Below are 17,620 nucleotides of genomic sequence, written 5' to 3'. Positions count from 1 at the left end.
TATCGATAATTTCTTCAAAGCAATTTTATATGCACTATAACATATTTCAGGAAATCATGTTTTATTCTGCTTCAATCTGGTAGACTATAAAACCTCACTGATGATAATAATGTGCTACTGCTGACAATGATGTGGTATTTATATTTTAAAAAGTAGCTTATGACACAAAAAGTTAATTATGATACATTTTCTCCTACTGGACAATTTAAATATTTGTATATAGTATGTAACCAATAACTAGTAACAAATAAATGTTCACAAAATGTATGGTTGACCATACTTTCAGTATGATAATTATTTTAGTTTTTACAATTTATATAAGGTAAGCAGCCAGCATATGGAGAGCATGCAAATGTTTCTTTTTGGAATTTTTTTCTTCTGGTTGATAAACAGTGTAGATGTGAATGTGACTGTGACAGAATTGGTATGAGAAAATCCTTTTAGAATTAGTCATAGGGAATAGTCATTCAGAGTTTACTACTTGATTTCTTACTACAGATGAAAAACAACAACATTTTTATTTAATACAGTATTTAGTCAAAATATAAATCAAGGTAATAAAGATTCAAGTAAGAATTTGTTTCAGTTTCTAACTTTCATATGCCCCATTTTTATAATTATTAATACCATTAAGGTGGCAGACCATTAACTTGTTGAGTTTATTGTTGCCGGTAACATATATTAACAGAGGCTGTTTTTTATCAAAACATACATTGGTTACAGTCTTGTAACAAAACAAAACTGGTTTTGAATAAATGCTAATTTCCTTTACTTAATACGAAAATCGTATGCTTATCTCAACAAAATCATTTGCCTACTCTATCCCTTTACAAAGATGATTGTTTATAAGTCTCTTTGAAAAGAAACAGTAATTTCTGAATTCCTCATTTGAATTGTTGTACTTCCATGGCACTAAAACTCAATACCTGGTCCCTTGCCATTGACTGCTTACTGTTTCCTGCTCTGCAATTGAACCTGGTATTGCCATATTCTCTCTTCAGGGTAATACACTGCTTCAACGGATACATTTATAATAGATAATTATTGATAGCTATTACCTTTAATTTATTGTTCACAATTAATTAAATGGGAGGCTCATGATGTGATCTGTGAAGTGTTTTGCCCTCTAGTGGTTAAAAAAAAAAAATCAATGTAAGTCCTCCAAAAGATTTGAACCAGTAAAATTCTAAAGTAACCAATTCTCTCAAGTAACCAAAAGATTACTTTAGGAATTCAAGGGTCTACTTTTATGTCTTGTCAAAAAACAAAAACAAAATTTCTCCTGGTGAGAACAAAATCAAGAATCAAGACATGGCTATCTCATTGAAGTGGTTCTATTTAACAAACTCTTGGACAAATCTTCATTATTCACACAAAATACATCCCATTATCAGTGTTTATCTTGTTTTGATTACTATACTGCCTTAATCTATGTGAAACCACATTATATGCCATATATTGGTGGTGATGGCTTTTCTAAATCAGCCTCATCCCAGGAACCCACTAGCTGTTGCTTCATAGTAACTAATGAAAAAACCTACTACTGGTTTGAAAAACAGAGCAGAAACAATGATTTTCAAATGACTGTATCAAACATATAAAAGAACACCTGGGATATTTATATTGGATACTTATTAAATGAGGGAGTAGGTGCTCCCCCCTGGAGTACTTACGAGAATCTTATTGTTGAGGCAAAGGGAAAGTTGGTTGTAAAGGAAATACTCTTAATCTCACACATAATATAAACCCACAAATATGAATGACCTTCAAAATTATCTATACATGCACTGTTAAATGTGTTAGAAGAAGCAATTCATAGATAGGTGATATCATTGTTTTTACCCAATAAAAATTCATATTGGCTTCTACACTAATGTGTATTTGACCTTGTTGGATGAAAATGAGGCATCCAGAAAGAAAATTATACAAACACTCAACTTTGGTCATTTGTTCAGATATTCATCAGTCTTCAATTTCAGTTGATAAATATCTTACTATATCTGCTTCGCTTGAATAATCAGTATTTTCTATTTTAGCTTTATGACTTTAACTTTTAAGTTTTTCAAAGGGCAATTGTGAATGAATATAAGATTTTTCTTCATGGCTGTCATCAGAGCTCATTCTTATCTTACAATTATTTGTTAAGCTCTATGAGCAATAAAAACTATGTGATTAATTATATAATAGACATATTTCAATTCCCTGGGGTATGAACAGAAAAGAAACCATATATACTCTGGAAATGAAAAAACACAATGAGCCTAGGATTCAAATCCTGCTGTGAACCTCAGCTATAAGTAAATTAACAAAAAAGCTGTATTCTCATAGTAAATCACCAAACATAGTATTGTTCTGTTAAATAGATTATATAAAATATTACACTTATTTGGAACTTTAGAAATACCTCTATTCTTTTGTTCCATAGCCAACTGCTTCTCAAGCGTTTCCCTCAGTTCTCTTTCCCTTAAAAAATCCATCTTCAGCTCTGTTTTTTCCAGTTGGACTTGTTTTTCTTGAGCTCTGGCATTATCTATGGCAACTTTCAAGAGCCCCTGCACAAAGAAGGCATTCAGAATTGTAATATTTAGGTGTAGAGCATATTTCATTCATTACTTAAAAGCATTAAAAAAACAACTAATCAAATTATTTCATTCTTTTATATTCACCCTATATTCACTAGGACAAGTACTTCAACCAAAGCGCAAAATTTCTAAATCTAACTAAACTATATTAGGAAGACAAATGATTTTGCCATGCAGGTTCAATTGTTTCTAATTAGAAATATCTAGATCTAAAGCTAAATGAGTGCAGCACATAAGCCTGCTAAAAAATAAGAACTGAGAAGAAAATATTAAAGCTCTTACACAAGCGATGATGTGGCATGGTTTACATAATCCCAAATGACCCTGGTAGTACCCACTTATCTCTTAGAGCTCTACCTCCACCATTCCCTACTGAGATTATACTGGACACAATGCTCATCTTTCCATTTCTCAAGAAAACTGGTTTCTGCACCAGTGATTTCACTCTTTCATTCTCCTGAATGCCTTCCCTTCCAATTTTTGTGTGGCTCATGCCCTCACTTCATTTCACCTTTGTTCAGTCACCATCCAAGAAAATTCTTTTCTTACCACCCTATCTGGAATAGCCCTCCTGTTATTCCCTCCTATCATTTATCACCGTGTAATATTGTCATTCATGTATATGTTCACTACTTTATGTCAGGTCTTCTGCACTAAAATGTAAACTCTCTGAGGCAGGGACATTTTCTCTCATTTGGTAGTATGTCTCCCAGAGTCCAGAGAGTGCCTACCATATAGTAGATTCTAAAAATTTTATGAATAGAAATTATAATACTGGTATATTTTTCTTGATATATATATAAAAGAGATCCCAAACCTAGTGTTTTAATAGTGCATTATTTTTAAAAAGTCATTTAAAATGGTTAAAACAAATTGAGAATAGCTTTTAGGGGATTATTTGAAAGTATAATTTAAGAGTATATAGTAAATATAAAGTTTATACAGTAGGTGATGGAATCTCTTCTATAAGAGATACACATGTAAGTTGATTTACTCTTTGTTAATTAAAAACTTGAGTAATATTCTGAGATTCTTGAAAATGAGATTATGAGAATATGTAAAACATATAAAGTATTCTGCACATGTTCTCTCCCAAAATCCTTCAGAAAGTTATTAGTAAATATTAGAGCTAACATTTCTTTCCTTATCAACTCCCAATAAGTAGTGGGAGAGGCACAGGAAGAGGGAGAGAGAGAATCTTAAGCAGACTCTGCTGAGTGTAGATCTGATGCAGAGCTCCATCTCATGACCCTGAGGTAATGATCTGAGCTGAAATCAAGAGTCTGACGCTTAACGGACTGACCCACCCAAGTACCCCATACAGACTAAAAATTATAAATGAAGTGAAGTTGATGCCATTTGTAGATATATTCTAGGATATGACCCTTCCTACAGAAGACAACATATGCATTCTGAATTGGGAATTTCAACTCTGGCTTGACTTGTTAGCCCAATAGAGGTGTACCCTTAGATCAGCACAAATGTAGCACTATCATAAGACATCTTATTCTCTTCTCAAGTACATATAAATTATTTCATGTTTTTATACCTGGCCCTGAATTTCATGGCATAATTCTTGTGATAGGAGACAAGCTGGAGGGTTTCTACATGGCTGTTTGCCCCTCCCTACTCTTCTATTTTTAACAATAAAACATAGCAGCTAAGGAAACTGCCATCTTAACTCAATTCAGCAACATTCCTGTGTATGTTTCTTCTTCATCAGGAACAAACAATTAGTAACAAATGAAAGAGATCATTACATCAAGTGCCCTTTTAGATCACCCCAATTAAAACTTTAGTTTAGCTGTATTTTAATTCTAAGATACCAAATTCTAATTTTCTGCTCTGATTGCTCTTGTTGACTTATCTTTGAAAGATGTACTCTCTGTGCAATGTCTAGAGATTATTTAGCAAGATGCCAATGTTGGCACCACTTAATGTGTTGATTGGTTGTATTATCAGTAGCTGTTTAAAATAAATTACTATTAAACTATTATTGTCCTTGGCTGACAAAACACAATATTTTGGTGTTCCTTAAATATGAAACAATCATTATGAATAAACATGTTGAATAATGTTAAACTGCAACTCTAATTTGTGTGATTTTACATTAATATTTGTTGTAATGTATGAAGTTGCTAAAAGCATTTATGTTTACTGTTTTCTTTTGTTACAGTTGCTGCTAATGTCCCTAATGGTAATACATTACCTATTCCTGCTGATTATATCTGAAAAATACTAGCTTTAAGATCCAATACCCTCCAGGGACTACTTATAAGCTATATAAAATTAAGTTTCATTTTTAGACTTTAAATCAGTGCATATCAGTAGGAGTCCAGTGTGAACAAAAATCTGCACTAGAGCCAAACTGATACATATGCAAAAATATGTTATTGCCCGTGACAGCTCTGCTGCAAAAATACAGAAAACCGATTAAATTTCAGTGCAGCAGGGGGCTGGGAAAAGCAATAGCAAGTAGTGTTCACAACATCTACAAATCATTAGGACACCATTTTAACCATCAGTGATAATAGTACTTTCAGATTTGTGTAACTTCTGTAAATTTTCCAGGTAGATCATATGCAAAGGTCACACTAAATGCTGAGTCTCACGTGGACATGCAGTATTGAGCCAATTCTGTGATGACAATTCCGTGATGATGAATTACAGCAAAAGACACAAGGTTTAAAACATGAATTTTTCTCCAGGGGGAGGTCAGTTATGATGTTCGACAATGACAATTCTAAAGAAATGCTTTTAGGCTTACTCTGTGGCATAGCAATTATAAGAGACAATGGTTGTTTGGCCTCAAATTTCTTTCCCATAAGTGAAGCATAATTGTCATATACACAAATGTTTTTGTTTTCTAAAATGATCTACCTTGTAAATTAAATTATTTTAATCATTTTTCAGGAACAAGTCTATATACATTTCTTTTCAGAAGGGCACTGTAATTGATCTAGCAAGTTTTCGACTACTTCTATATCCTAGAAAGTAAAATAACTGCTTGTATAAGATAATTTAAAGTAACATGGATATGAAGGAAACATTTCTTAATATCCTACTTGGATCCCAGAGGAAAAGCTTACTTAGCCATGTTTATTTTTTATACAAAGGTGTTTCAGAATCAGATGATAACTAAAGTTTTTTGAGTGTCACAGGTATTAATGTGACAAATTATGCTCAATAATGCAGTGCTTATGATAGTAAATATCCTAGTAGAAGGGGATTTTAGTGATTTCCCACTCTAATTAAAACCGCTTAAAGTTGAAACAAACCAAGGCCCATAAAGATCAGATGACTTGTCCAAAATCCCAAACTAGTGAGTTGACTAAGCTTAGTTCAAAATTCCCAAGCTTATTTATTATTTTCTTTTAATGTTTCTATCCAGGATGAGAAGGAATAGTGTCCCTGGAAACCTGGAACTTTTGTAGATAAATATAGAATAGAACAGTATCAACTAATGCATATTCACAGCTCTTATAACAAAAGATTAATGTTATGGCTATTGTTCTCCAAAATCGGTCAATAATGGATACTCCCTCAAAAGCATTTCCAGATGTAAAACCCATCTTGTGATTCATATGATCATGTTGGAGATATGGCAACATGGACTCAGTAATCATCCTGCCTATGTTTAAATCCAGACTCCACCACCATTATATGACCTTGATCAAAAGACTTGTCTGCCTTCATTTACTCATCTGTATAATGAGGATGATAATGAAATCCACTGTGTAGGATTATAAAGACGATTCAATGTAATATATAGAATTAGCATAGAGATGGACTGAATATATAGTGATTTACAGTAAGAAATGTATTTGGTCTTCATCCCAAAGATCCTACAATGGGTGTAATTTCCTAAGTAACAAGAGTGAAAAGGTTAAATGGGTGGCTTTGGTTATTCATAATAAGCCCCTCCCAACTACACCTGAGTTTATTTCAATAAGGTGGCTTTTGGAAAGCCTGAAGGATAGAAGCTGGTTGTCAGGGAAACTAATTCTGTGATTAGAGAATTGGAATTTTCAGTCCCATCCCCCCTGACCTCTGGGAGGACAGAGGGGCTAGAGGTTGAATTAATCACCAACTGCGGGTGATTTAATCAATTATACCTAAATAATGAAACCTCTATGAAAACTCAAAAGGACAGAGTTCAAAGAGCTTCTGGGTTGGTCAACACGTGGAGGTACTGGGGAGGTGGCATGCTCAGAGAAAGCACAAGAGCTCCACACCCCTTCCCATATACCTTGCCCTATGCATCTCTTCCATCTGACTGTTCCTGAGTTATATCCCTTGACAATTAACTAGTAAACTAAATGTTTTCCTGAGTTCTGAGAGCTGCTCTAGTAAATGAACTGTACCTGAGGAGGGAGTGATGGGAACCTCCAATCTATAGCTGGTTGGTCAGTAGCACAGGTTACAATCTGGACTTGCAACTGGCATCTGACATTTGGGTAGGGGGCAATCTTGTGGGACTAAACTCTTAACCTCTGGGACCTGAGGCTATCTCCAGGTAGACAGCATCAGAATGGGGTTCAATGGTAGGGAATCCAGCCAGTGTTGCAGAATTGATTGGTGTGGGAAAAACTACCAGATATTTGGTGGGCAGAAGTGTCAGAAGTGAAGTGATGTCACAAGTGTAGTGTATTGAAAGCAGAAGACACACACAGGAGTATTTTTCCTATATAATGACACATTATGATTGTTCAATAAATATTCATTTTAACTAGTATCATTATTATCGCTGTTGTTGTATACAATATAAATTAGTAACTATGGTATATAGTCCAGATTTTTAAGAGATTAATGATATTCTCTTCATCATCATAGTAAACTGTGTTCAGAATATTGGATATATTTCACTGTTTTGGTTTTTTCTAATGAGGTCTTTTCACAAATTGGTAATGAGAAAAAAAAGACTTAGACTATGTAGGTATGATGAAACATAAAAAGATACAAAAGATAACACCAATATATCTGATCCTAGTCTACTCATATTTTGAAGCCAATGTCCTTTTTTGGTGTTTATCTTTTTGAAAGTTTCCTAATTATTTTGTCTAACTCTGTTATAATTAAAATGATGTATTAAAAATGCAAATAGAAAACTATTAACTTCTTTTACATGTATAAAATATAACATTATTGGCCATGACATGGAAAGGTAAAGACTGGAAGATGTATAATCAGAATGTTTTGATCTTAATATTAAGTCAGATTCTCTTCATTTTCTTTTATCAAACAGAAATTAGAGAATATTTAAGTACCATTATTGGATTATTTTTATTTATTAGACCATAGTGATTCAATCTGCAACATGCCATTCACTATGGTTTTAACAATCCTTGTTGGGTCTTTCTTGTTTATTTAATTTCTCCATATAGACAAATCATAGCGAACCAAAATCCTATCAAATATCCCAAATGGCATATATCTTCAATGCTAACCTCATCCCTAAGTTTTATATTCCCTACCTTATTTTCCTTTATTTTTGTATTTATTTATCTATTCTTATTTCAGTAAGTCATTGTAAATAATTCTCATTAATAAGATAAACAATGTAAATTATTTGTTCCTAATCCTATGTACAAATAGATTGTAGCTAGGATTTACAGCATGAAAGCTCAGACTGTGAATAGAGAGTAAAATTCTCCTTTAAGTGTGTTTGTTAATTGGGTAGCCAGTGTTTGAAGGTGTCACATTCAGTAAATTGACACTAAAATTCTAGTTTCCTCACCTAAAATCTCATAGGGAGTTCTCCATGGACATGTTTGAATATGGAAGGCATAAGAAAATATTGCCCACACTGAGAAAAACAAAACTCTGCATACAATAAAATTTTTAAAAATTCTAAAAAGGAAAACCTGGAATGAATCTATATCACTTACTAAAGTGACATTACCATACTGTACATATATATATATATTTATTATGTATAGTATATAGCATATTTAAAAATACCAGTATATAGTATTTTTCCATAGGTCCTCTAAAAGCACAAAGGAAAAAGCATTTATGAAAATTCAACTTTGATATCTCATGGCAGGGACATCTGTATTAACCATTACAAATTTTAAAATTCAGATTTATCAAATTACAGAGTATCATAAAATTAAATTATCATTTAATATTAGAACAATAAACACATTGTTTTGTAGGGCTTTTGGTCATTTATTGTAAGAAAAAAGAGACTTACATACATTAAATTTAAATACTATCCAATGTCTTAGGTTTAATTAAAATAGTAAATATATATAATAAAGCTTTAAATTTATATATGATAGTGTATGATTTGAAACATGTAAACATTTTAACAATGTTTTGCATTGCCATCCTGATAAAATAGCTCCAAAAGAAATATGAAGCTTTAAACTTACCACACAAAAAGTATGTTACCATTTTGAAATAGAAAGCAGAGAACCCCATTATATATAATTGAAATTGCAGAGGAAATTGAGGTAGGCAGAATGTAATTACCCAAATTAGAATTTGGACAGCAAACACATTTATACTGTATGCCCAATAAGCCAGGGTCATGACTACTTAAACATTCTATATCATTCCTAGGATATTACTATAACTCAATAAATGTGGCAATAGTAAAAGAACATTAATAACCTTTTGAAAAATGATGTGAAACCACAACTAAACATAAATCCAGTATATATGTAAGTGTATGTATGTGTATATATATATGTATTTATGCATGTGTTGTGTATGTATGTGTATTATGCATGGAATGCAGTTAAGATTTTTAATATTTACTTTATGTACATATATTGAATGCACTGAAGTGGACAAGCACAATTTATTTTTAACAAAGTATTCTTATTGTAGGTGTTTTAACTTTGATGGACTCAGGTCTCTATAATTTAGGACTAGCAATAAACAACTTAGCTTGCCCTGACTATTGTCCCATTATCAACTCTTGCTAAAATATGTTAATAAGGCTGGTTGGAAGGTCAGAAAGGAGAGTATATATCAAATCTAGAGATATCTTCAATAAAATATTTGTCTAAAATCTGAACATTTTGAATTTGGGGTTTTCTTTTCTTTCTTCTTTTTTAAAGAAATAATTACAGTTTGAGGTGGATGCAGATACATTTCTAGTCTGGGTATTACTGGTGTGTATATGTAGAGGGTGATAGATGAATACTCCCAAACTGACAGTACTTGACTTAAAGATGTGGTATTCACACACAATGCAAGAGTCCCTGTGTAAACCCATTCTTCAGATGAGCAAGCTGGTTTATACTGATAAAACCCGGAAATGTTTTCTTCACTGAAACTGAAATCAAATGACCACTTTCCTGCTTAAAGACTTTCTCGTTAATGAAGATACATAAAACTGGATAGAGAATTTTAAGTAAACTCTTAGTTTTTTCTTTGCTTCATATGGAGTTGTAAACATAACAAAATTAATTGTTTCCTCCTTTTGGAGTGTAAATTCAGAGATGTTGAGGGATATTTTTGGAAATCATTTAATTTTACAAAAGAGAAATTCGTTCAGAACTCTACCTCATAAAAAACAATAATATGGGTCAAATTTAGAAAAAAAAAGTCTATGTTTATTTTAAAATATAATCAATTATTTGGCCTTGATTAAGTTTAGGCTAGATTGATGATTTATTTCAATTACTGAGATATAAAACCTTAAAGTTGAACACAGTTCTGGAGACTCTAATTACATTAGTATTAAAAATGCCACATTAATAGATGAGAAGATATGTTACATTAAAGGCCTTCTGTTATGTCCTTGGAGAGGTAAATAAAATTAATTACATTTCTACTGGGAGAAAGTTTAATATGGTAGGAAATGTGTACAGAAAAATATCACTAAGAATCAAGTACTAGAGAAAAAATTAAAAAAAAAATTAACAGCACAGTATCTGCAAGCACATTCTTACTATTAGCTACTCCAAATAAGGAGAAGTAGATGGCCAAAATCTCCATCTGGGGTCCACATGATGGCTTCATGTGTGGGCAAGAAAATTATGCTTTCTTGTATCCCAAACACTCGTATTATTTTGGCTCCATGCTCTATGTTATTGTTAACTGTAAGTATTTTTGATTCATAATGTACTGTACGTAAAATATACATCCTGAGGACTACATAGGAAATCCGTAGAAAGTTTTGTATAGCTTTTTGAAGTCTATTCTTTGAAGAAACCCTATTAACTGAAACAAATTTATTTATGAAAGAAGGGATTTTTTGGATTCTTTTATATTAGACATATTCTAAGTGACTAAACATATCATTTCCTCACTAGAAGGCCAGCAGTTTAAAAATAACTAAATATTTATTAGAACTGGTGTGCTGTCGTTTTGTAAATCAGACAAATTTAAACAGTTAGATTCCGCCCATCAGTTGACAATAAGGAGAACATTTAGGCAGAATGATTTTTCAAATGCCCAGGTCATTTTCATCAAAGCTGAATATACATATTTGAATATGTCTAAACCAATTTGATTAGAGTAGCAAGCTTAAAATCTTAAATTGCTGTGAAAAACTCCAATGCCATTCTTTGGTCAATCCAATGAAAGGATTAAGTTGGAATAGTATGAATTTTGGAAAAATCTACAGCTGGGTCTTCCATGTTCCTTTCTTCCATATTACAAAAAGGCCTACCTGTATATTAGTCAGAAGGGTCTCTATGGAAGACAATCCATCAGGAAACAGAAAAGGAGGTGGAAAACCTGGAGGCAGTGGTTGTCCATGCCCAGTTAGAGAAAGTTTGTCGAGGCTGTCTCTTGCGGTTGGTGTGGAAAGCGGGGTCTCATCTGTATGTGATTGAAACAAAAATATAGAACAAGTTACGCTTGTCTGTTTTTATTAGACCTCAGTAATGGCTTCCCTAGTGGTTTCCAGAACATTTATTGCAAATTGGTTCCTGCTATCAGGAGAAAATGCTTTCTGCTGAATTTTCTTTAATGAAAAAGCTGTGGAGATACAACAAGATAACATTAATGAGTAACTTTATAAGCCTTTTAAATGCAGTCTCTAATGAGACTGAGTTTACAGTGCCATAGAATCTTTTTAAAACAAATATTATCTCACATATAGTTGTGATAATATACTCAGGCTGACTTTATGGGCACCTTCCCAATTATCTCATTTTAGTTTGTTCTATTTGGATTGACAATAGAATATTTCTAGTGCTTCATATAAAAGAAATGCTTTGTATATTAGTATGTTTGTTTTTCAATTAACCCTTCCTTTATATCAATGATTTGTTCGAACATTCTTAAGGAATCTCTAAAAGAATGTACAACTGAAATTTGTCATTTTACAACTAAAAAGAAAATCTGGATCAAATATATTATTCTTGAAGTATAGCTGAATTATTTAATATCATTAAAACTAAAGATCTAATTATTTTGACCCTGAATACCTTTTGCCTTCATATCGAAAAACTAGCCCTTTATACATGAACAAGGAATTTAAAGAAAAGGTAATAAAATACAATTTCCATAACAATATTTAGAAAATCAAATATATAACCCTCTAAATCAAATTAGTCTTTACTTTATTGAATATTCTTCAATATTTTAAGCAACCTAGAGTAATGTCCCGATATGGATTCTTTTTACTTTCACAGTGAAATCTTTTCACTCAGTTCTTTATTATTTAAACATTTTTACAGTTTCATTTAAGATAGATATAAGTTATGGCTTATTTTAGTTTATTATATCACAGAGAAAATTTTATTCATGGCAGGATTCTCAATTTTATAAATATTTTCATATTTCACTCCAGGAAAATTAATCAGAGAAATGTATTTGCACAGTCCTGATAGTATCTCACAATTTTGCAAGTGGCTAAAAACTCCAGCACACTTGCCTTATGCTTATAATTTGATTCCACTGTCTTGATCATTCCTTTATTTTTCATTACAACACCTAACCGCACAACACGTTTTCCAATTACCTCTCTTTGGGGCAGAAATATCATGGAAGTAGCCACACTTCTCTGTCTCTAACCAATGTCAGAACAAGTTAAATTCATATCCCTCACCTTTCCACATTTCTAGTTAAGAAACCAAAAGGGGAGGAGAGTATGGGACACAGGCCTTCTATTAACTGCCTCTCTTTTCAGGCTCACACATGCACTCCTCTGCAGTTTCTCCTTCCATTCCCTTTCCTGTTCACCTACTGACAGTCGATCTGAGGCAGCAGGCACTAGAAGAAATGGAGTGAGCAGCTAAAGGAAGACTCACTGTGTCGTTATTTTTTTTATCACTCTTGTCACCAGGGTTAAAGAAAGACCGCAGTGCAGGGGTAGTGCTACTGCATGGCTAATGTGATCAAGATGATCTTGGACACCCTTTACCTAGCTGTCATAAATTACTCCTCCAGACCAAGGCTGCTAGTGTTTTCTCGTAATAGCTCCAAAAAGGCGCTTGTTAAACATCTATGTGCATGTGAAATTGTTTAAGAATGGAGAGCAATATTTTTAGATCAGCATCACCTTAGCTGTCACATGCTAAAGAAAATGTGGCTTAATAGATCATGGGGATAATAATTGCTTGTCTCTTGAAGAAAGGCACAGAACCAGATGACCACCTGAGTTTGCTTTCAGCTTTAGAGACCGATTCCACAATTCTTTAAAGATTATCCAAGAAAAAAGCACCACATGAATGTGTATACACACACTCATATACACACACACACATTTGATTGTAAGCTCCATCATCCTTATGACTATTTAACTTCAATACATTCATGCTTGACTATGTTTGGCTGTTGTGTGAATTCATAAAATCACTCATGATATGTACATTTACATAGCCAATATTTCCTTTACATAAATAAAGTGCTAGATGCTGATGACAGAACGCTGAAAAACACAATTTGCAAGCTTCAAGTAGCTTATCTGGACTGGAGTGTATGATCTCAATTGTTAACTAGTCAATTGCAATAGTTACTAAAACATTTTGTCTTCCATCATCATTCCATTAGCTACTCCATTCTTCCCAATATAGGATAAAGATTGTTCTATGTATATGTGTGAGTGTGTGTGCGTGTATGTGTGTGATATATATATATATATATATTTTTTTTTTTTTAATGCAGTAGCTTCAATGGAATGCTCATCTTGGTCCTCATGGTTTCAATTATCACTTGGTATAGAGTTCCATGATTGAATCCATTCATTTACATTTTATATAGTAGAAATACTGCATAGGGCCACTTTAACTCAATATGTAGCTAAGAAACAATCAAATTTGGGGGCACAATGATGACTAAAGGAATGAAAAAAAGGGTGATTCTTAAGATCAATATGCATTTTTGAAAAGAAGACAAACCAATCAAAGATCAAACATACAAAACAAAAATATTCCTTTGGGCTTCAACACCCTCCTAAAAAGTTGTCATCTTGTGGCAATTAACGTCATAGAAAGTCTCATTTAGTCTTCCTACAAAGATAGTAAAATTGGGAATACAGTTCTTCCTTTTGAAATAAAAGTGACCTTTGATATCCAAAATGTTCTACAAAGATTAAAGCAAATGTTTGAGAGGCCAGACAACATGGCAAAGAGTTTTGACATTATATAATCTCCACTGACTTCAAACACTGAACGATGATGAAGCTCAAATTCACAAAACACCTTATTCCAATTTGATATATCTGTACAAGTTTTTTTTTTAAAGTTTTATCTTTAAAAGAAAGCTTGTCAGATGCCATGTTCTCTGGATTATAACAGCATTTGACAATGTAATCTGTTTTTTGTTCTTGAATGTTTTGCTTTCAACTAATTTTAAACTTATGGAAAAGTTGCAAGAATTGTACAAAGAATTCCTATAGACTCATGTAGTGGGTGTCTGGTAGCCCCCTAAAATATGTGTCCATACCTAATCCCTGGAGCCTAGTTATACTAGCTTGCTCAGAAAGAGGGTTTTTATAGATGTGATTAAGTTAAACATCTTGAGATGAGAGCATCATCCTGGTTTAGGATGGGTGCTAAATCCAATGATAAGTGTCCTTATTAGAAAAAGTGTCCTTAAAAAAAAAAAAGAAAAAAAGAAAAAGTGTCCTTATTGAGAGAGAGAACAGATCTACAGTGAAGAGGAAGACGCAGAGTGGAGCAGGAGACCGAGATCAGAATTTCCCAGACAAAGCCAATGCATGATGCTGACAGCCACCAAAAGCTATCAAGGTAAAGAATGGATTCTCCTTTATACCTTTTGGAGGGAGCTTATCCGTTCCTAATACCTTGATTTTAGACCTCTGACTTCCAGAGCTCCCATAAGAAAATTAATTTTTGTTTTAAGCCATCAAGAATTTGTGGCATTTCGTGAAATCACCCCTAGAAAACTAGTTCAACTCCTTACTCCAATTCAACAATTGTTTGCATTTTGCCATGTTTGCTTTTAAATTATTTCTCTTTCCCCCCTCTTGTTCTCTCTGTGTGTGTGTGTGCATATGTTTGAACTATCTTCCCTTTTAAAACTTCACTGCATATTTCATACATATAAGAACATATTCTTATATGATCACAGTAAGGATAAAATCAGCAAAAATAACATACACATAATACCGTTGTTTAATCAAAAGCTCGTATTCCAATTTCATTACCTGTGAGATATTTTACTGTAAAGAGCTAAATAATGAGTCCATCTTTTAATTTACTTGACAAGCACTTGGGGAGTATTTTCTTTGGGCTTGTAGGTATGTGGTAGCCTCTAAGATGGCCTCTGATGATTCCTCCTTCCTATTATTCACTGCCTATCTAGAATCTTCCCCTGGCCTGTGTCTGTTAGTCTGAGTCAGATGTAACAGAGAAAAACAAATATGATGGGATGTCACTTTCAAGATTCAGTTATAAAAAGTTTATAATTTTCATTTCTCTCTCTCTCTCTCTCTCTCTTTTTCTTGCCCTGGGGAAAACCAGCTGTCACGTCATGAGACAGCCCTTTGGAGGTACACATGATAAGGCAGAGGGGCCTGCCAAAAACCACCTAAATTGGCTTGAAAGCGATTCCCCCTGCCCACTTGAACCTTTTGATAAGGCTACAGCCCCAGCTGGTGGCAGAACTGGAACTTCAAGAGAGACTTTCAAGGTAACTCCCCAGATCCTGCACCCAGATTCTAATCCACAGAAACTGAGATTTTAAATGTTTGATGGTTTAGGTCACTAATGGTCGGTATAATTTGTTACATGGCTGTAGATAATGAAAACAGGGCATGACACTTTGTATACTTTGGGATATATAAAGAAAATCACCTAGTATTCAATGAGTGTCAGCTACTTTGGATATATAACAACTTCTTCAGGCCTCAATTTCCTTAAATTAAAAAAAATTAGCACGTTGAATGAGACAAACTCTAGTGTCAGCCAAATCTAAAATTTCACAGTCTCTACTATTTCCTATAAAAATTCTTAAAAAATAGTTGAGTGGATATTTCACCTATAATGACTAGAGATTTCACCTGTATTGACTGAAAAAGAACTGAGTCACACACACACAAAATTTCAGAGCAAGCTCTTGATTATTTAGGTTTACAAACTCCATTTTACAAGGATTCTTAAATTTTCTTGCTTCATTTTATCAAATTAGAAAATGTTCAACCATTTATAAGACAGGCACTCCTCACACCCAGGATGGCAAATCAGATGTAGAGAAGGGTGTGTCCTCCTAAAACTAAGGAAGCACTTTTGAGAGCTGCATTAACTAGGGTACATTTTTTTTAAGTACGCCATACCCATAGGGGACTAGTACTTATGCCAGTTCTCAAAGGAGTTCTTGTTATTTTTAAATTCCTGAGTGATTTTTAACTTTCTTGTATTTTAATTCAGTTATAAGGAACCACAATGGCTTTCTAAAAGAAAATAGAACCACACACATTAACATCTCACTAATGATTTAATCTGTTGACCAGAAAAAAATACCAATGACCATTTTTATAATTATATAAGAAATGTAATGACAACTATCACAACATAAAATCAATTAACATCAATTAGAATATGATGGACAAGATAAAGATGGAAGACAAGAAAATGTGTTTAAAAATCCAAAATCAATAAAGTATGAAAAAATGATATTTCATTCTTCTCATCATTTCATCTTATGATTCTCCTCATAGTTTAAGTCACATATCAATAAATGACTATCAGTAAGATTGATGCCTCTGTAAGACAGCTTTTTTTTCCATCCAATCTTATCACACATAACAATTTAGCAGGATATCCTAAGGAACAATGTTGTTTAAAAAAATAATGGGCCTCTACTTTTAAAATGTTTTCTTTCCTGTTAATAAAATCTAACTCAGTTGTTATTTTCATAACTAATCCCTTTGGGTTTGAATTATATATTCTCTTTCAAGTTCTTGTGTGTGTGTGTGTGTGTGTGTGTGTGTCGTTTTGTGTCTGATGTCTTTTATTACATCATAAATTCCAAGTAGAAAAATGTTCACTTTTAGAAAACCATATGTTCCAAGGGAATTCACATTTATTCATCTTGATGTAAAGTAGATAAAACATTATTAAAGTAAAAAAGTCTCCATACTTAATGTTTACAAGTGATCTGGGATTTTGCATTTATACTCGAAAAGTGAAAAAAATGTGGACAAAAATTCTAGAGAATATGGTAATCTCTGTGAATAGTTTTTTATAAAAAAATATGAATTTTTCTTTGCCATTTAGATAAATTTCCATCACAATTATAAAGAAAATTAAATTTATTGGTGTTTTTGTAAACTATCAGCCACATTATTCAATTGGAGTACAGCCATGAATAATCTATAAATATTAAGGATTGGTGTTTAAAAAAGATTTTGAAACATATATCTAAACATAAAACAGTCATTTAAATTGAGCTCAATAATATCCTCAATTCTAGTTCATTCCTACTGTAGGACTCTGGGTTTAATTTGGCAATGGAAACTAATAATAAAGTTGAATAATGTGATCCAGAATGTAATCTTAAATTAGAAATGGTCATGTAAATCTTTTTTCTATTTTTGTCTTCTCATGAAATAATGAATTCCAAAATATCACATTAAAATTTATTTGTATGACTTTCATGTATCTATT

General features: G+C 32.7%; 1 protein-coding gene across 1 annotated transcript in view; it reads right to left on the bottom strand.

Annotated features, from left to right (window-relative positions):
* The window catches only part of DACH1 (dachshund family transcription factor 1), a 423,674-nt gene that overhangs the window by 37,581 nt on the left and 368,473 nt on the right, over positions 1 to 17,620 (bottom strand). Inside the window, exons 7-8 of the mRNA XM_041731156.1 lie at positions 11,212 to 11,363; positions 2,405 to 2,552 (exon numbers count right to left, since the gene is read on the bottom strand). Coding sequence (XP_041587090.1) covers positions 2,405 to 2,552; positions 11,212 to 11,363 — 300 coding nt within the window. The remainder of the gene's footprint in view (positions 1 to 2,404; positions 2,553 to 11,211; positions 11,364 to 17,620) is intronic.

The sequence above is a fragment of the Vulpes lagopus genome, chromosome 16 (assembly GCF_018345385.1).
Source record: "Vulpes lagopus strain Blue_001 chromosome 16, ASM1834538v1, whole genome shotgun sequence".
Taxonomy (NCBI): domain Eukaryota; kingdom Metazoa; phylum Chordata; class Mammalia; order Carnivora; family Canidae; genus Vulpes; species Vulpes lagopus.
This window is presented reverse-complemented; position numbering and strand designations above follow the sequence as displayed.